Here is a 20,661-nt window from a genome sequence, read left to right on the forward strand (position 1 = left end):
ATTCATCACACAGATTTGCTGGCAGCACAAAATTAATTGGTTTGCAGATTCCAATTGTAGACCAGAATACTAGGTTGAAATTCTCTCCTCTCTTCACAGAGATAAGTAACAAAGTCCAGATAACTAGTGTGTTTCCACTGTTGTTTTTATTCCTTTTAGCAATCAGCTGACACATGTTTCGTCTTTTTCACAAGACTTTTTCAAGGCAGCTCGACCCCACCGACCTCACGAACTATCGGCCCAATCTCGCTCCTCCCCTTCGCAGCCAAAGTTGCAGAGAAAACAGTCAACAGGAAACTGACACGATTCATTGAAGAGAACGCCTTCCTCGACCCATCCCAATCCGGATTCCGAAGCAACCACAGCACAGAGACCTCCCTACTCGCCACCACAGACGACATCCGCACCCTCGTGGACCAAGGCCACTCCGCAGCCCTCATCGTACTCGCCCTATCAGCAGCCTTCGACACCGTCTCCCACCGCACACTAGTCACCAGACTACACAACGTAGGCATACAAGGAACAGCCCTGGACTGGATCCAATCATTCCTCACCGGAAGAAGCCAAAGGATCAGACTCCCACCCTTCCTCTCCAACCCCACGAAAATCACCTGCGGAGTCCCACAGGGTTCATCCCTGAGACACACCCTCTTCAACATCTACCAGGCCCCCCTCGCAGCCATCGTCCGACAACACAACCTCAACATCGTATCCTACGCTGACAACACCCAGCTCATCCTCTCCCTCACCAAAGACCCCATCACTGCCGAACTCAACTTCCAGAAAGGAATGCAAGACGTCACAGTCTGGATGACCAACAGCTGCCTGAAGCTCAACACCGAGAAGACAGAAGTCCTTGTCCTCGGTACCACCCCTTCTGCATGGGACAGCACCTCGTGGCCAACCGCCCTCGGAAGCCCACCTACCCTCTCAGACCACGCCAAGAGCCTCGGCATCGTACTCGGCTCATCACTCACCATGAACCGACAGGTCAATGCCGTCAACTCCAGCTGCTTCAACACCCTCCACATCCTCCGCAAGACCTTCAAGTGGATCCCCCTTGAGTCAAGGAAGACAGACACCCACGCACTCATCACCAGCAGACTGGACTCTGGAAACACACTCTACGCCGGCATCAACAAGTCCCTACGCCAAAAACTCCAGAGAATACAGGACACCGCCGCCAGACTAGTCCTCGGCATCCCCCGACACGAACACATCAGCCAACACCTACGAAGTCTCCACTGGCTCCCCGTGGAGAAAAGAGTCACTTTCAAAATCCTCACTCACGCCTACAAATGCCTACACAACAACTGACCCAAATACATCAACGACAGAATCAACTTCCACGTACCCAAAAGAAACCTCCGATCTTCCAACCTCACACTGGCCGAAACCCCATGCATCCACAGAGCCAGACCAGGAAGAAGATCCTTCTCTCACATTGCAGCTAAGACCTGGAACGAGCTACTGGCAGATATCAGGTGCGCCCCCTCACTGAACACCTTCAGGAAGACCCTGAAGACCTGGCTCTTCGGCTAAACAGATCTGCGGACACCCCCCCCCCCCCCCAACGCCTTGAGACCCTCATGGGTGAGTAGCGTGCTTAAAATTCCCTGATTGATTGATTGATGGATTGAAAACTTCCGGCACTGTGTAATATTTGTCAATTCGTATTAGTTGGTCTTAAGCTTCTAGCTCGGCAGTAGGAAGGGTAGTGAGCTTAGCCTCAATAAGGTAAGGTAAAGGGTCTCCCTGAGGGCTGTCCACTGTAGAATATAGAGAGCCATAAAAGCACCGGAAAGCAGAAACTATCTCTTCATCAGAGCGAGCAGACAAATGAGGACCCGAGTGAATCTCCTTGATCGTACATGCATGGGTTTTGCTGCGAAGACAATGAGCTAGCATTGTTCCGCACTGATTGCTGCCAAGATAGAATGTATGTTTGAGGCGCACTAAGGCATATTCTGCCTGATTGAGATCAAGACGTTTAAAGAGGAGCCTCTGTTTCACCAGCTCTCTCCAAACCCTGGGGTCACCAATCCGCTTATGAATGGCCTCTAATTCAGAGACCGATTTCTCTAAGATTAGCCGCTTATCTCGGATTTTCCAGTTCTCATCTGCTGAGAGTGTGGTAAGTTCTCCTTGAACTATAAGTTTCAGGGCTACCCAGACGGAGGATGAAGGTACCTCACCAGTATTGTTAGCCCAGAGGTAGTCGGTAATCAGACAGCGAAGAAAGTTTACTGTCGCTGGGGACTGCAGCAAAGAGTCCCTGAGACGCCAATGAGAAGGCCGTGATTGAGTCCCATTGATTTGAATAGATAGGTAAAGGGGGGTATGATCTGATCGCAAGGGAGGGTCAATGGCAGCCTCTGAAACGAGGGCTAAGAGAGTTGGGGTTACAAGGAAGTAATCTATGCACACATAGGTTTTATATGCCACTGAGTAAAATATATAGTCTCTAAACAGTGGGTGAAGATGGCGCCAGACATCATGTAATCCACAATCTGCCATCCACTGGAAGTAAAAAAGGCTATGGTTTGGTGAGAGCAATGCCTAGAGCAATCTAAGTTAGTGTCCATAACTAAGATCAGGTCATCCCTGATCAAGATTGCGGAATCTGGGGACCTGAGGACAGGAGTCGTGGAATTTAGGATGAAGGATTCCTGAGAAGCAGTAGGTGCATATATGTTAACTAAAGTAAAATGAAAGGAACCAATTTACGTCTGACTGCAAGAAAACGCCCCTTGACTTCGACAACTGTATCAAGAATCTCCCCTTTAAATCCTAAGGACAATAGGGTGGCCACCCTTCCCTTTCTTGGAGAGGCACGAGGACCCGATCGGGAGTGGGAACCACCGGGAGTGCATTCAAGGTGTATCTTTTGAGAGTAGGTGTGTCACCTAAAGAAGACTAATATCACTGCTGGACTGTTCCAGAGGTGAAAGCACAGCAGACCGTTTGATGGGACTGTTAAGGCCCCGCACATTGAGGCTGGTTAGCCTAAGGAGCTGGAATGCGAGACGAGGGGGACAAAAGCTGTGAAAACTGACATCTCCCGAGAAGAGAACTCACAGCAATGAGCCCTTCAAAGCAAAGGAGAGTTCAAGATCATCTAGGCTAGGGACCAGAGACTGACCAGTACGGAGGAGCAAAAGAAAAAGGAAAACCCCAACAAAAAAAACTATCAAACAAGAACATACAAAATATACGTTGAACAATTGAAAAGGTCCATCATGGCTGTGTGAATACGCGGGAACGTGAGCCAGATATGGGAAGGGAGCAGCAACCATGGGCACAGGAGAGGATGATCTCCAAGGAAAGGAACAGCAGGTCACCACTTAGATCGAGGTGCTCAAAGCCCCCCGTCCCCGCCAGCAAGGTGCCCTCCTGCGGTAAGTAGTAGTATTATGGGAAAGAAGGTACCAGTGGTTCAGGATGTGTTGGATTTGTCATTGCCTTCCATCAATGTCTTCAGGACTGATTGTCTTTCTTGAGCCATAGTAGCAGAGTCTGGTTTCTTAGCTGCGCTGGAATTACCAACCTGCCACCAGAGGGAGCATGAGTCAGGTGATCTGGTGAGACGGTGCGATTAGGATTCTCGGGATTCTGTGATATCAAGGACATTCCATGCCTCAGTTAGAGATCTAAGTTGATACAATTTGCCCTCACGGCAAAAAACAATCTAGAAAGGGTGCCCCCAATAGTATGATATGCCGGCCTCTCTAAGGTGGGCAGTGACAGGGCAGAATTCTCTGCATTTCTGGAGAGTTTTAGCTGCCAGATCTTGGTATAGCACCGGAGCGTGTCCTCGAAACTGAAATGGATGGGCCTCCCATGCCTTATGAAGAATAGTTTCTTTCCATTGAAAATCGTGCAGACAGACTAAGATATCCACAGGCGGTGCTTTATCTGGTCCGGGCAGGTCCATGTGGTGAACTCAGTCTATTGGAATTTCAGTATCGTCCGGGGTGCCCAGGATGCGCCAGGACAGGGCCTCGACGTATTCTTTCAGATCAGATCCTTCACCCAGAGTGGGGGCCACTTTAATGCGGATATTGTTTTGCCTGGGGGGATTTTATACGTTTTCGTCATGGGCCTGGAAATCAAGGTGTCGGTCTATTTAACCTGAGAACTTCTTGTTGGAGCCATTCTACTTCTTCATCACGGGACGAGTTGCCGACCTACCCCAGGTCCAGCGAACTTCACTTAGATGAGCCAAGAGATCTCTTTTCACTGCTTGTAAGTCATCACAAAGTGAGGCAAAAATACCTTCTAGAAATGATTTCACCACTGGGTAATCTGAGTCATCTGACTCGGCGTGAGGATTCTTAGCAAGCGTAGGTGTCTTGTCTCCCATGTCACTTCCAGTGGGCCTCGTGAGTATGTCCTTAAGGGAGAATTCCTTCTTTGTCCTGGCAGAGGACATGGCATAAACGGACCTCTTTGAGTGTAGTAGTCAAGAGATATCCCCTTACACATCAGCAGGGGCCCCAAGGCCAGAAGCAGGTTGGTGAACTGCAGGGACACTCTGGCAACAAGGTAGCACCCAGAAGGTAAGCGGCTGGAAAACTGCCAAGGTCGGGGACCGCCCGACACAGTTTTAATAGGGGAGCTCCTTCACAACCCACCAGCCATAGTAACGAAATCAGAAGGGAGCTTAGAGTATCAATTGACTTCCAGGTGGGCGACAGACTAAAAGTCCCAGCAAAGATCACAGCTTCCTGTAGGAAAAGTTCCCGGCACACAGGGGGCTTCAGAGGCGTCACAGGGAAGCAAATCTTCCAAGGACAGAATCCGGTGCTCTGAGGGATGAGGAGTCGCTAGGTATGGGGCAGACCCAGGAGAGAAGGGGGGCAGATGTGCCAGACTACTGTCCAAACAAATCTCCCTTAAATCAGCAGGCAAGATCCAGGAGTAGGCCTGCAGCTATAGAGGCAATGGGAATTTGTGAACACACAGGGGTGTGGGGGAGGGGGGGCGCAAGCACCAAAGGGGAATGCCCCCAAAGCATCTTGAGGGTGCTCAAGAAAGAGGGGGCCCCCGTAACTTCAGTTCACTTCAAAATTCCCAGCAAGAGTCACGGGGGGAGAGTGATACAAAGCTAGCTGCCCTGGGTCTGTGCCTGAAAGCAGTGAGCCCCGTCAAGATTTTCGGGGCCACAGTTGTAAGGCAGATGCCGCCCTGGAGTCCACGTTGGCCGGTGCCGAGAAAGGGCTGAGACAGGGAGCCGCGCCCACGCCCGCCTCAGTCCCACATGATGGCACACAGGACGTTCTAGTGCTAGAGGGACCCCCTTGAGGTCCGGCGCGCCCCACGTCATTTTCAGCACGCGGGTGGGCGGGGAGCAGGTATAAGTACCTCACCCGCCTACCTGGCGGTCTCTTTGCTGCCTTCCTTCATGCCGTTTAGACGTGACTTGTGATCCCCGGGAGCTGCAAAGGCGATGAGTGCATTGCTACCCCCCTATTAACATTGGTCCCTTGGCGGTGAGGTTGAGGCTTTTTAGCCCGGCCACTGCCGAGACTGCTGTCCGCCGAGGGGAGGCGGGTGAGCGGGGGGGGGAGGGGAGGTAGGAAAGCTACCGGGGGGGAATATACAGCCAGTGTCCTGCCACGTCGCTCGGCGCTGGCCAGGACCCAGCCCTGGTTGGTGTCGGGGGTGTGCGGGGGGTGGAGGGGGAGCGAACGGGCGTAGCGAGGCTCCACTCCTTCCCTCCATTTCAGGGCAGCGGAGCAGGGTCCGGTTGGCGAGAGCAGGACCGTAGTGGTGGGTTGGGAGGAAGAAAGCGAGGTAGATGGCACCCCTCCCCCGCTGCATCTCTTTACGGCTGTACCGGTGCAGGGTCCGGTTATGCAGGGGTAGGCAGCGAGCCTCACTTGGCTCCCCCCTCCGCTCCTCACTATGCCGACAGCACCGATTTTAGGACCCCGACTGTTGGGTTGGGGAAGGGCAGCGAGCGCCGATTGGCTCCCCCCCACCCCACTGGATCAACTTCGGGTGCCGGTTCGGGGCCTCGGCCCGCGGGTGCCTATTGTTGCGGGGGGAGGCAGCGAGCCACCTCCCTACGCTTCTCACCATGCCCGACTGTTGGTATGGGGGAGGGCAGCGAGCGTCGTCTTGCTCCCCCTCCCCTTACTGCATCACTTTTTGGCGGGGCTGGTTTCAGGGCCTCTGCCTGCAGGGGAATCGTGCTGGGGGGGCGGCCGCGAGTGACACGTGGCTCCCCCTCTACTCGCTGCTGTACCTTCCGGCGACACTGGTTTCAGGGCCTCTGCCCGAGGGGGACTCTGTTGGGGGGGGCAGCGAAGGCGTGCGGCTCCGTCTACCACCACGCACGGCAGAGCTAGCTCTGAGGTCCGGACCGCATGGGACGGAGGTTGAATGGGGGGGCAGTGAGCACCGCAACACAATTAAAGTTCCTTGCGGTGTTTATGCAATGAAAATAAAATGGCGCGCTGTTTTACTGACAGGTTCTCGCTAACAGATCCTTGGCCAGTATCAACAAAACACTGACAGTCCGTCAGCAGGTGCTTAAATCCCGCCAAGCACTAAATAGGGTGCCACCTAGCGATTCCCCTAAGTAGCAAAGTTCTAAATGTAATGTTAGCATACTATGACTACCCATGACGGGGTCTCATGGATAGCGCGCGCTTGGTGCTGCGGCATTATATCTCAAGGGGGCGTTGCTTTTCCACAAATCCACTTAAATAGAACAAACGACGCGGTCATACTTTTATTATCACTGCACTACCAGGAACCCAATCACCGACAGCAGTCTGTGACCGGTGGTAGCGTGGGCGGTGCCAGTGAGGGATAAAACTTGGGCCTCAAACCCTCTTTTGTATCACAACTAAATCACTGGGATGTCACTCAGATGAGTCCCGGTCACATGAGCTTGGGTTATTCAGCCTTGAGCTGTGTGACAAACTGATGCTGTATGCCAGACTACAGTTTGGCCAATGGAACAGAAAGTATGCATCTAATCACCGGAATGCTCTGATTAGATAAAACCCTGCGCGGGAAACGAGGCTTCCTGGTGACCTAGCGTCCCTCCTGTGACGTGCGATATCTTACGAGACAGCAGAAATAATAATGTATCACAATGTTTATTCCCTCGTGTTGAAGCGGAGAGCGGGGGTTCCACTGGTATTGCTGTCGAGCACCATGGGTCACAAAGGCATGAACAGAGAAGTATTTAGTCTCCAAGATTAGAATAAAAGTTTGCGCAATGAAATCACTTAAAAGAACACATGACACCGACTCCCTCCTCACAAAGGTAGATATAAGACGAAAGGAACTACTGCCAGTATTAAGGGCGACGGGGGCCTTAGCCGCGGGCTCTTAGTATCAGAATGCTGCATATGAACGTGCCAGAGCCACGCATTTCTTTTCCTTTTCCTTAAAAAGGTGGCCATTATTAAGCCTCCCTGGCTTTCACTTGCGTGTGGCACCAGGGGTCACCCTGCAGACGCCTTTGTGCGGACACCAATAAAGAATTCTTTAGAAAGTCGACACCAATTAGGTCTATGTGTGATAAGATTGTTGGTCAACTTGTGGGGTTGGCAAATATCCAGAGCTTCTCACTCACGTGGATGTCCATACAAAGGTGTGTAGCGTAGAAAAAGACGAAGGAAATACCCAAAAATTCATAGGAAGGTAAAATGCATCCCCGGTCGCCTGCCCTGAAGGAGATTAACATTGTGAGGTACAATGATGACCATTTCATTCATTTATCTTCAGATCAGTTTAAGTGTTATAGAAGTGGTTTTGTATACTGCAGGGGGAGGGACTCAATCTTTTCTCCCCTGCCAATATAAGTCGCAGTGATGGACACTCTTCATTTTTGAACCTGTCATTAAAGTTTCAGCGTCGTTTTGTTTTATCCACTTTGTGAGAAAGTCAACCCTGGACTTCCAAAGTGCTGCGATGGCCCACTAATGCTAAATTCAGCATCAAGGCTACCTGTGGCAAATTGGACCAGGTGGTTTCTGGTGCGCGGCGCAGTCACTTAATTTGCAACACCGGCGCTTGTGACAGTCTGCCACTAGTTGGCGCTGTCTGTCTAGGTTAGATATGACCACTACTATAGGCATTGCTTAATTCAATATACATTGAAATTCCTTTTGCCTGCTGCCCAAGCCATTCTTATAGCTCTGGGGGCCTGGAATATTCTGAATTCAGAAGCAATGTGTTGTGCAAACTGAAGTGGCCGCCTGTCTTGAGTCCTGGCATTTAGTTGTACAAGTGTAAGGGTCAGTAGTTGTGATGTTAATAAGATTGGCAGCATGACAGGAGCTATGTGTGGTGCAAACTGAAGTGGGTTGGGATCCTCTTGGTAAGATGGGTCTGGATTTGGTACGGGCTATAAGGGTGAAATCTGTCTTTCATGAAGCAAAGAATTAGCTGTTATGTGAACTTGTCCGTATGGCAATTGGAGAGTGGACTGATCTTCTGTGTCTTTATTTATCGTGCATGGTATCTGTCCGTGATATCTGGGAGTGGAACCGTGCTACGATGGTGGCATTTTGGTCGAAGGAAGATGGACCAGACAACCCAGAAGGAGTATGGGCGGCAGCGGCGCCAAGTACAGGGAGAGCGCTAGGAGAAAGACTGTGGTGTCAGCATACATGGGGGGAAAGGCTACCGGGTCACACATTCTTTCGGTTGGTATTGATGAGGCACCCGGAATTTCCAGCTAGCAGGAAGATATTTAGCTCGCCCCGCATTCAAGGATACATTTCTCACACACATGACCCAAAGACGTGGGGGCATATTGGAATTACATGGGGGCATCCATTTACTAGGCCATCCAATCCGATAGTGTGCCACCCCCCCCCCCTCAGCCTTTCATCCTCCGGAAGTCGCTAAAATGAGTTCCTTCGACCTGCGTAGCAATAAAAACCTGGTAAACAGTGCCAGGATATCCCTCGGGGTGAAGGTGCGCAAACACGCGCAGGTTAGGATTGGCATAGCCTATGTCAATCACAGTTGGCAAGCTTTTCTCACTATGCAGTAAGGACAGGAAACAAACACATGAGGAGCCAATGGGTGTGGATCTTGCACAATAGTAATGATGGAATAACATTTACTTTCATCAGGCCCGAGCGCAAACAATTGTAATGAATTTTAGCCGCGGCTTCAGCTAGCTGATCATGACGAGTTTCAGAGGCTGAGGGGTTGGTACCTCCCTAGAGGTAGGTCTATGATAAATGGTTGTGCTTAGTGAGGTTCCCAAAACCAAAGCGGTTGTTGTTTCTTTCCAAGGGGAAGAGATATGTTAGGTACTTAATAGCTCACATCGTAGCACATCGGGGTGGGCAGTAAAACATTTTCAAGTTGCACCTGGGGACTCCCTCATTTACGTCAGCATCTGCTCATAGTGGGCGGTGTAAAAAAAATAATTCAGTTGCAAACGTGAGCTTCACCCATCAATGGAAGTTACTGCTCACATTGCTATTAGTTAAGCAGCCTAGGGAGTCGGGGCGCATACACCACAGATCAACCGTAACAGGCAAACCTCATGTAAGAAAGGAGGGATACAAGGTAATTTCTGAGGCCACATATTCCTAAGCTCTGATGATTGAGCCTTTACACATCAGAGTAGGATAGTCTCCCAACGTTGAGCAGGCTATAGGGTATGCCTTGCCAGGTCGTTACCGGATTTGTCACCATGCAGGTGCTCGCCAGGGTCGAGCAGTCATAGGGCTGTGCAAAAGTCTGGTCTAACTCAGTAAAGCAGTTGCACACTGGTCCGGGGGCCATGTTACAGGTTGCTTCTGTTGAACATCATTCCCTGCCCGGATAGCCTTTGGGATAAGCCGGTTGAGGAAGCTGACAGCTAACAAGGGTGCTACTGTCCCATGTTGGGGAAACAAGGTATTATAGCACTAAAGGCTACAATGTATTAGGAAAATTTGGCATGGCCATTATTCAAGTGAAGGCAAGCAGCTGTACTTATTGTGTATGTGATGTATTGTCTCACTGGCAGGCCGTCATGCAAGGGGACTATTTACTTAGGTCACGCACATCAGGCGTTGCACAGCGGAATCATATAAGGGGGCTGCACCAGAACATGACACTGCACATGTTAGATTCCGGCGTAATGTGGCTGCACTACTCATCCTGTTAACAGTGACATGCATTCCCTAAGGCCTTTTTATTAGAAGCACCAGTAGCTGGGCAGGTGCGTACCTTGGGGGGGGGATGGTTACAAACGTATTATATCCTGTGGTGGCCAAGCTAGCAGGACATTTTCACCCTCTCCCATAGGGGTAAACAGTGGGTGGTGCTTGCTATTCAAGCACTGGACAGGAGGATTAAAGTGCATTCCAGGTCCCCATGGCTTAGCCAAATGATCAATGTACCGAAAAATATATGATTAATGTGCCGGAGACTGGCGGACTTGGTGAGGCACAAAAGACTATTCCCCAAGGGTACTGGACTATGACACAACATGGGTTCCATACGGGCTACAATTCCTGGGATGACGAAGTGAATTAGGGCTATTACTGGTTTAAACACCAAGGGCCACAGTTGGTCAGCAGGTAGGGTGTACCTGGGAGCGCACTACAGTAAAGAAGCCTGTCCCGTTTATAGGGTATGAAATGCTGGAAATTAGGACTCTTGCGCTGAACTGTTAACCAACACAGGTTTTACTGGCAGCCGAGCAGGACCTTTTGTTACTGGGTTCTGCTGGCTCAGAGACTACAGCGTCCACTGTGAGGGTTTAGGTTCGACCTTCCGGTCACGGTTCCCCCGTGGGTTTCTCTCAGCCTGGCACCTCCCTCTTCAGCTCCAACATGCCCACAGGTTCAATCACCCAGTTCTTAGAAAAATGCCACTTGCGCAGGGAGGGCTACAGCACAAAGAGCAAAGGCTACAGGTTATTGGGCATTCCCATATTTAGAAAGGCAGGCAAACTGCTTGTGTTGTTCGCTCCCGTAGCTTTTCCACACACAGGCATGCATTCTGGTATACGTCAGCAGGAGTCTGGCCCTGGGCTACTCACGTGGGGGTGGGGACCTGGGCCAGCAAATGGGGACGACTTGCTCGGCATGCTCCCTGCAGTTGTTTTTACTGACTATGGTGATGAAGGGGAAAGGTTGCAAGCATGCGCCGAGGTGTGGGTCCTTCGACACCATCTATGATGTTAACCTGGTTAGTATTCAGGCCAAGGAGCGGCTGCATGACCCCCCGGGTGCTGGAGAGGGTTTCGGGTGGCAGGCTTTCCCAAAGCTTGCACAGGTTGTTGTTTCCGCAGAGTTTGGGGACAGGTTAGCAGGCCTCATTTAGTCGCTGCAGGTTTTAGGTGTCTGTCGGGTCATTTGACCGAGTACGAATAGGCTCTATTCAGTCAGCTGGGGCGTGAGTTTGCCATTCCCAAAAGGTTGCTGTTTCCCCAATAGTGCTGAAATAAAGGGTTAGGAACACAAAGACGGATAACTATCACAGCACATTTTGCATTCATAGTTAAGAGGGTACAGGTACATTGCTCATAGGTTTACTCCATGTCATCAGATCCATAAGCTTTGCATGATACAGGTTGCTTCAGTTAAGCAAAGTATCCATGGGAGTGCCAACAAGGGGACTACTGTCCCAATTTATGGCCCAGGAATGCGGGTCGGAAGGTACTCCCTTACAGGGGTATAGGGAGAAGGGCAAAATCTGACCAGGCTCGGCTGAAGGGTATTCTGGTTGCACCAAGCGGGGGGATAGATTTATGGCCCAGTGGGTCTGGTCACCTCCTACCTGGCCCTTCGCCCTTCTGGAGAGGGATACTCTCTGGTTCTTGCTGAAAGCACGCCCCTTAACAATTTGGGGTTGAACGGGTATGGAAGGCATGATTAAATATGACAGGCAATGTGGGTCCTGGCAGGCATTTTTGCAGTCTCTCTCTTTTTAGCAGGGGCAGCAAACACAGCTTTCTGGGCAGGCTTGTCAGTGGAGCCCATCATTCAGGTGGGGCGATCGGAATCCCAATGTGTTAAAAGGTACATTTGTCCGCAGCCACCCAGAGGAGTAGCCGGAAGACAGGTTAAGTGTTTTATGTACAAGCGAATGTTGAGTATACCATAGGCACCCCGGTGAGGCACCTGAGGTTTTTTGGGGTGCAGTGTTATTCGGTAAATTATGTGCAAGCGTTAGTTGTATAGAATGGTGCAGTGCTCAACAAAAGGTGTTTAGTAACATAGCATTTCCTTATTTTGCCAGGATCAAAGGTCTGGGTGAAGCGCCTTCCGTGTGTTCTGTGAGTGGTGCAACTGGTGGAATTCAAGAAATGGAGGCATGGGTTTTCCACCACTGTGTTAATTTGGTTGGGGGGCCCAGGCATGTGCTGGAACAGCTTGCTGAAGAAGCTGCGGCACACTATTGAGATAATTTGGTTGGGGGTCCCAGGCATGCGCTGGAACAGCTTGCTGTAGAAGCTGCGGCACAAACTAGGGGGGGTGTCTCTCCTCCCAACAATTTTGCCATTCACCTGGGAGACAATGATTTGACTTTCCTGGGTAGGATGGCACTGCTGCCAGAAATTAAATCCTTCGCGTGTAAATTAAGCAACCAATTGTGGGCATGTGTGTTATGATGGCCAGAGATAACCCCACTGTTAGTGTGGCGAGGGGATCGGTCAGGGGTTGCCGTGGAAACCTCATGCAGGAGAGTTAACAGTGCCATGCGCAGAGTCACTTAACAAAGGGGGTTTGGTTTATCAGGTAAGGTCTGTTGCATGCTAAAGTCCACAGGGAGTTTTGAAGAGGGTGGGGTGCACTTGTCCAGAGGGCGCATGGACTTGTTTTTGCTGGACCTGGGAGAGGCCCTGGAATCAGCAGGATGTAGGTAAAGATGCATACCTTGGTGGGGGGCCCTGGTTGTGACGGTGGCCACACCCAGAACTGTGGCAGAGTTACAGGTCGATTCAGAGGCTGTAAGGTGCAGAGGGGTACCCTCTGCAGGAGAACAACATGGGTGCAAAGGCCAAATATACCCAGGGAGGTCCTCGCGTTGGACCTTGGAGGAGCAACGGCGCCCCGTTAGTCCTAAGGGCGGTTGTGGACCTGAGCAACCGAGGGCTGCCTGGATACGCTCCGTCCCCCTCAAGGGGCGTGAGTAAAGGGGTGGACTGGCGGTTTACAGGGGGAAGGGGTAAACCCTCCCCCAAAATTGGTAAGCACCGATGGGTTAGTGCCACAGTGCAATTTGGCTCTTCAGGTGAGCAGGCAGCGAGGGGCTGCCTGCTCTTGGATCGCCTGTAAGTTGACCCACCATGTTGGCATATTTCGGTATGCAAATAAACCTGCAGCAATTTTCTCCACAAAAAGGTGTCTTGTGTGTTTATTTCATCATGAGATTGCTGGATGTGTGATGAGGAGCGTGTTGCCGATATTGGCACTATGTGCCACAACGTGGCCGCCTAGCACGGCCCAGCAACACTAGAGAGCTGCCAGCATCACCCTCCTCTAGCCCGCTGGGGCTCTCCGTGTTGATGATCCAGGAGAAAGGGAGGAGGAGGAACTCAAAAGAGCAATGGCCCTTGCCCAGGCTAGAAAGCAGTGCTCAGGCCCACTAAGCTGCTCACGCCATGTTCACTTATGGGCACATCCAGTTGCAGCCGCCCTCACAACGCCAGAACACCACTGCAGGCCACACCAGTTCATCTCCTCTGCGGTAGTAGCAAGGGCCACACAGTCACAGCAGGGGCAGCGGCGCGGGGCAGCATCAGGCTCACGCCACAGGAGGCCATACAGAATGTCGTCAGGACGCTGCCAATCAGCCACCTCAGTACCACCAGGCACACTGTCTCAGTCTTCTGCCATCTTGGCCACGGCCTCTGCTAGAGTAGTTTTAGAGGCAATTTGGAGATTTTCTGTTTAAAACTCTTTAGTGAATTTGTAAAAATAAAATAAAATGCTTGATGACGTTAGGCAGAGTTCATTTACAGGGTAAAATAAAGCAGTTTTAAGAAGAGAGATTTCTTTTGAAAAATTGTTCAGGACCCTACACAGATGCCAAGGTATTTGAGGTTCTTGGATATCAGTAAATATCCCATGATAGGAATCTCAGTTCCATTTCGTTTTTATCCATGCTAAGCTTTCTGGCTTTATAGGTATTTGCTCTGAATTCTCACAAAAAAGTGATATGTTTACGATGTGAATGGGAACCAAGGTTGTTGCTAATATCAGGTATAATATGAATGGTGATTTTCATTTTATTCATACTCAGATATTATTTCACTGCATTTAGGCAGGCCCTTACTGTTAATATTTTTCCGTGTTGCAATTGCAATTGTACACATTACCTGCCAATGCCAGTGTTTTATCTGCTGTTGCATCCAATTGACTTGGTACAGCTCAGTGCACGCTTTACGGGCTTTCACCAGACAATCTCCCTCAGTGAGTGGATGCAGACGGGAGCTGCCTGAGTGACTGTTAATGTTAGTATTCCTGTCATCATTGCAGTGTTGGGATGCCAGTTTAAACTGAATGGTACAAACACCAGTAGAACTTTCCCTCTAGTTCAAATTCCAAGTGTAGGATGGATTAAGCCACGCCCTATTTACAACACTAAGTTAGCATAAACGAGATAATTGTTAGCAAGCCAGCATGTCGTTTCTGCTGCGCTGCACACGACACTGTTGTTATGTGTTATTCATTTTAGAAATGCTGACTCGACTTTGCCTTACAGGATAACAAACTGTTGTTTCACATTCTTAACAGTGAAATGTGCCCTTGGTCTGTACATCATGTAAAGAACGAGTCTGGGTCACTAGAAGGTACAGAGTGTTGTGATTAGATTGATCGTACCACTTCTTAGACATATCATACATGCAGCTGCCAATATCTGAAGGACAAGCGTCTTTAATATTGCAGAACAGTTTGGGTTTGCACACATTCGAACAGAAGAGCTGATGCATGAGAGAGCTAGCTGATCCTTTGATGTGATTCTACTAAGCTGATCTAAACGGTATGGGGTCCCCCCTGTTAACCTAAGAGACCTTCTAATAGTCTAATAATAATAATGTATTGGATTCTAGAGAAAGGAGTGTGGCTGTATACCACTGTCATTATTAGTATGATTGCTCCTTTCATTTTGTATGGTATTGTAATAATGCTTATGGTTCTGATCTGTACCGTTAGTCTGCTAGTGTTAGCCAAAGTACTGCATCTTAGGACGCGAGGTTTATAAAATAAACTCTTTAAACTTTACTGTGTCTGTATTATTCTGTTGTGGACTAACAAATAGATACGAACAGGTATTTCGGATTCCCACCACTCCTGAGAAATATCTAAGTCGCTTGTTCTGGTTTGTCTATACATTGGGACCGCCTAGCTAGATCTAGGCTAACGAATGGGATACTAAGCTAGTCGGATAAGGGGTTCTTGGTTCTGAGGGGAGTTTTCTGGTACACCACAATTCTCTGAGGTCCTGGTCTCCTCCGCATAGTTCTGTGCATAAGCAGAATCCCTGCAACACAAGTTCCAACGTTTTCAAGGCTAGGATGCTCGCCAAACTGCGTGGCGTACCATGTCGTTCTCTTTTGGTCAGATCCAATGTTGCCCTCACTTTAATTTGTCTCTGCTTCATTTCTGCCTTTCCTGTGACTGCACGTCTCTGTCACCAAACGAGATGTCTTGGGACTCTCATTGATGTCAATAGAAGCAACAACATCCCTTAGACATACCTTAGGTGGGAGTCCTCCTCGATATGCTGGCCAGCTGCACGAGAAGGCAATCGGACGGCCTGTGGCAAGTAGAGCCCTGGACATCCTGGAGTACCCTAAGAAGAAATCAAATATGCATCAACCGTGTTTCAGGAAACGAAAATTACATATTTCACTGCTTACAGTACTAGACAAGTGAAAGTTACAAAACAGCTGTATTTACTTACATGTAATAGGATGAAAGAATTAACCATATTTTATAACTTGTAAGTAAAGGCCAAATGGAGCCTCGAATAGGTTGAGGAATCCTACTGCTAACTTCAAACTGCACCTTTAGGAAATTCTAAGGTAGCAGGCCTAACTTCTGTGAAGTGCAGGGTCTGTGAGGGAATGCATGTTGGACGAAATACAGTGAAAGGATGGATCGTCCTCTACAGACTTTACTTCTGCTCTTTTGGAAATTACATGTCGGGAGGAGGGAGGTTTGCAGATTCAGAGGAAATCCCCATCATATCACCTTTCACTGTTTTTTTTTTTTGTTTTTTTTTTTATTAATTCTTTTATTGTTTATGATTGAAATAGAAAACAATACAGAGATCTCAGCGGTGTGCATTATAGACTTCAGTGTAATAGATACATTACGACAATTCCGTTCCATAGACCACAAAGAACATATAAGCAAAGCCCCGGGCATCAAGGTCCTAACAACCATCATAGCATTTCCACCCCTCGAACCCAGACAGGAATACCCCGGAACATGGACCCTCCATCCGCCCAACAATGCCCCCCAGAACTTCAATCTTCATATTTGCAAAAGTCAAGCCCTGCGCAGCCCACGACTCCGGGCCCGAAGTGGAGAGGCCCATAGCACTGCAACCATCTCATGGCCCATCTGAATATGCATCCCCGCTGGTGTCTAACCTATCCAACCCCTGTGGGCACTATCCCCGAGCTGGCGTGTGATTGAGAGGCGCTTGGTAGGTTCGCGATGTATGTTTTATACGGACCCCAGATATCTTTGGGACGGGCCACGGTGGGGAGGAGACTAGCGTAAATCTCGCTGTTCGTGTTGCAAAAAGCCATGGCCGTAAGCCACGCCGTGGCCGTGGGAGCTGCCCCACCACCCCAGTGTCGAGCAATTTCCCGCTTGGCTAGTAGGAAGCCCAGAGACGCAAGCCTCCGAACTGTCTTGGGGAAATTTGCAGTGTAGCCCAGCAATGCAACCTCAGGAGTGGGAACCAACGTAAGCCCTAACATCTCATCAAGGAGTTTGTGCACTTGCGTCCAGAATGAATGTAATAGCGGACATGTCCAGGTCATGTGTGCAAAATCAGCATGAGGTGCAGCGCATTGCCAGCAGGTGTGAGGCCGCGTGGGATCAATGGAGTGGAGCCTGTCCGGGGTCATATAGCTGCGGCGAAAAATCCTATAGTGCAGAAGTTTATGACGACTATTGAGCGATATCGTGCTAGCGACCTTGCAACAAGCAGACCATTGTTCGTCCGTAATAGGTATACCCAAGTCCGCCTCCCAGGCCGCCCGCAACTGGTCATCCGCACAAGGAACCAGCGCGGCGCATGCCCTGTACAATTTAGAAATAATGTGTGCCCCTGTATCCGTATCAATGAGGAGGGTGAGGGGTTCAAAGGAAGCCAGCTCGAGGGGGAATCCCTTAATTTCTGACCTGACCGTAAAGTAAAGCCGGTTCAGGATGAATTTGTCCATGAAAGTGGCTTCGCTGAATCGTGCCTCTTCCGATACCGAAAATATGTGCCCCCCGTGTATAGATCCCCAATCTTGGTGAGGTTAAACTTCGTTAAAGTGCGTTGCACAAGTTTCTCGCCAGTGCTCGGCAACCAACCTGCATTGGGAAGCGGGAGAGATGAGGAATAAAGAATGGGCTGGTCCAAATAGCGAGACAGTCTATTCCAGGCCCAGCTGGTGGTGGACACCGTTTGAATATCTACTGGACTCCGGGGGATACCCCTGGGCAACACTGCCGACAAGCGACCTGGGAGAACAAAATCCGCCTCAGGACGAAGAAATGGAATCCGAGCGTCAGGGTGGTACCAGGCAAAGGCGTGTGCACACTGAGCGACCAGATAGTACAAATACAAATCCGGTACTCCGAAGCCGCCCCTGTCATGCGGGAGCGTGAGAATCTTCCAACGGATCCGGGGGTGTTTTCCGCCCCAGACCAGTCTAATCAAATGGGACCGTAGGGTGGCGAAAAAGGATTGGGTGAGGGGAATGGGGATGTTATTAAAAAGATACAAAAATTTAGGAAGCACTATCATTTTGATAATGGCGATTCTGGCCGCCATGGAGAGCGGAAGTCGCAGCCACCCGTCCACCTGTGCCTCAAGCTTCGCAACCGCGCAGCCATAGTTGAGGCGGATAATTTCATCCAAGCTCAGGTGTATATGTATGCCCAGATATCGTACCGAGTCGGAGCACCATTCCAGCGGAAACTCACACTGCCAAGGGGATGTATCTCCTTTCACTGTTAGGAGATTCTCTCTGATATCCATAAACAACAGAATAGGAAGCTACTAAAAGCACAGCCTCGGAGCAGGAAAGGAAGTAAATCTCAAGTAAGTTGTGCAAGGAAGTATGGCCTGCCATGGTGTCAGTCCTGGAGGCAGAGTTAATGCAGTAAAGTTTGCTTAAAGTTTGGACAGACCTCTAGGTTGCTGCTTTGCAGTTCTCTGGAATGGGAACATTTGTCATTAAGGCTGCGGTAACCACTTTACCCCTTTCAGAATGCACTCTAGGCTTACCCAGAAGAGGTCATTTAGCGTTCTGATAACATATAATTAAGCAGATAATACCCACCTAGGTATGGTTTGCTTAGATGAAGCCATCATAGTTTGAACCACCCTAATGTACACCTGTGTTTATTTCACTAATGTCTTTGTTCTGTCCAAATAGTATTTTAAAGCCCTCTTCATGTCTATGGAATGGCAAACTCTTGACACAGAGGAATGGTCCAAAAAGAAAGAAAGAAATTAAATTGTTTGGTTGATAAAAAATATGATATCACTTTGGGTAGGAAAGAAGGATGGGTTCTTATGGTTGCCTTGTTGTGGTGGGAAACGAAATGTGGTTAAATAGATAGAGCTCGAAGATCTCCTGCCTTGTGGGAGCAGAAAGGCCCAAGGAACGCGCTGTGGCTCTGCTCTCCAAGGCCTAGTCCTCTTTACCCCTAGAAATGCCAGATCTGTCAAAAAGCATATCCATTCAAGAAGAATAGACTTGCCTGGAGAAGCCTGTGGACCTCATACAGGAGTGAATGTCGAACCGCCACACTGGTGCCCATTGCATGTCCTAGACAATTAGTCTTTCACACCTGAGCATGTTACAAATTTTGTTGCATCACACCGTCCTGAAAAGCCTGCGCGAAAGACACCCGGAGGTCATCCAGAACAGCAGGTAAAATTTGAGCCACCGTATCCCAAAGGGCATAGGAATAACAGTCAAGGAGACAGTTGGCTTTGAGTTATTCAGCATGGCTTGGGGAGGGGAAAATTATTTGGCAAAAATCTCTATTCTTCTGGACTCATTGTCTGGGGGAGTTAAAAGCATTTGGGATGACCATGCTGGTGGACACTTGTACCACCAGACCCTCCAAAGTGTGATGCTGTGTTAAGCAAGGTCACCAGGCATGTGGCTATGGCAATGTACAATCTGTCTATTGACCGGTGGCCCAGAACAGGACTAAGCACAAGTGCCAAAAAGGGCGTCAGTAAGTGCCCCAGTGAATGGCAATAGAGGCTTAATTGAAAGCTGCCCAGGCTGCTGAACATCTGTTAACATGTTTGTTTTGACTTCCATGGTTGGTAATTACAAGTCTAGCACCTCAGCCGCCATTCGCATCACAATGGCAAAAGAGGTACTTTCCTCTGTGGCAGGAACCGAGGGAGACGCTAGACCAGTATTGAGGGATGTGTCAAGCCACTGGCATCCTGTACTTATGTATACCAATTATCCTCCTCTTATTTGGGAACATAATTGTTCCCCTCATCATAGTTATCATTTTCAGTGTCTGTGCCAAAAGATTAGGTAAAGCCTGTAGCATTATAGGTTACACATGCTCATTCGATGTCAAAGGCGTCGGCATCAGTGTCAATGTAAGTGGGACCAGAGCAGGGGATGGTGCAGGAGTTGAAGCAGGCACTGGAGTCAGTTCTGAACCCGATCTGAGTCCAATGGGCACAGTCGCTTTCGAGGGATGACCCACTGGAGGAAGTCCGACTAAAGGCTGCTCCAGTTTCTCTGGACCCGAAGGCATGCCAAGGGAGCCAGGAAAGTGCCAGAGAGCCGCATCTTCCCTGAAGGCTTATACTTGCTGCAACGTCCCCAACAGACCTGGAAACTCAGGGTGCCTCAGGACCAGTCTCTGGATGGGATCTGATGGAGATCAAGATCGAGACCGGGAACACATTGACACCCTTGCACCCTCTCCAGAGTTTGAGAGTAGTGGGACGAGGCTATTTCCCATTTAGTTTTCTTTCGTTATTTTAGTTCGACTTATCTGAAGACTTCGAGAGCGACAAAGACATGCGGCATTAATGACTTCGGGAATGGGACCTTCCTTTTCATTTTGACCGGTCATAGTGCAGATTCGTTTTGTGCCTGGCAATGTAGAATTTGGCTTTGTGCTTACGTGGGTGCAGTCCCTACAGGCCTTGGAGGCGTAGTCCAACCCCAGGCAACACAAACACTTTGTGAGGGCACATCACATACCTTTGTTTACGATAGCCCTGCACGGCTTGAATCCTGTTGCACTAAAAAAAAAATTATGAAAAGTCTGGTGATAGACCAAGGAGATGCTACATATCTGTGTCTGAAGGCACAGAAAGAAAGAAACTTAATGCTCTCGGGGTGCTGAGTTAGAAGATGGGGTTATTGCTAGTGAGACCTGGCTGGCCGGTGAATAGGTCCTGGAGTAATCATATTCTTACATAAGTGAAACACTTCTCTTCTTTGACATGCAAAGT

At 49.5% G+C, this 20,661-nt stretch overlaps 1 protein-coding gene across 1 annotated transcript in view; it reads right to left on the bottom strand.

The window, feature by feature from the left end:
- The window catches only part of NAGA (alpha-N-acetylgalactosaminidase), a 346,756-nt gene that overhangs the window by 132,711 nt on the left and 193,384 nt on the right, over nucleotides 1-20,661 (bottom strand). The window contains exon 4 of the mRNA XM_085601095.1: nucleotides 15,683-15,777. Within this exon, the coding sequence (XP_085457221.1) occupies nucleotides 15,683-15,777 (95 nt within the window). The remainder of the gene's footprint in view (nucleotides 1-15,682; nucleotides 15,778-20,661) is intronic.

The sequence above is a fragment of the Triturus cristatus genome, chromosome 4_2 (assembly GCF_964204655.1).
Source record: "Triturus cristatus chromosome 4_2, aTriCri1.1, whole genome shotgun sequence".
Taxonomy (NCBI): Eukaryota; Metazoa; Chordata; class Amphibia; order Caudata; family Salamandridae; genus Triturus; species Triturus cristatus.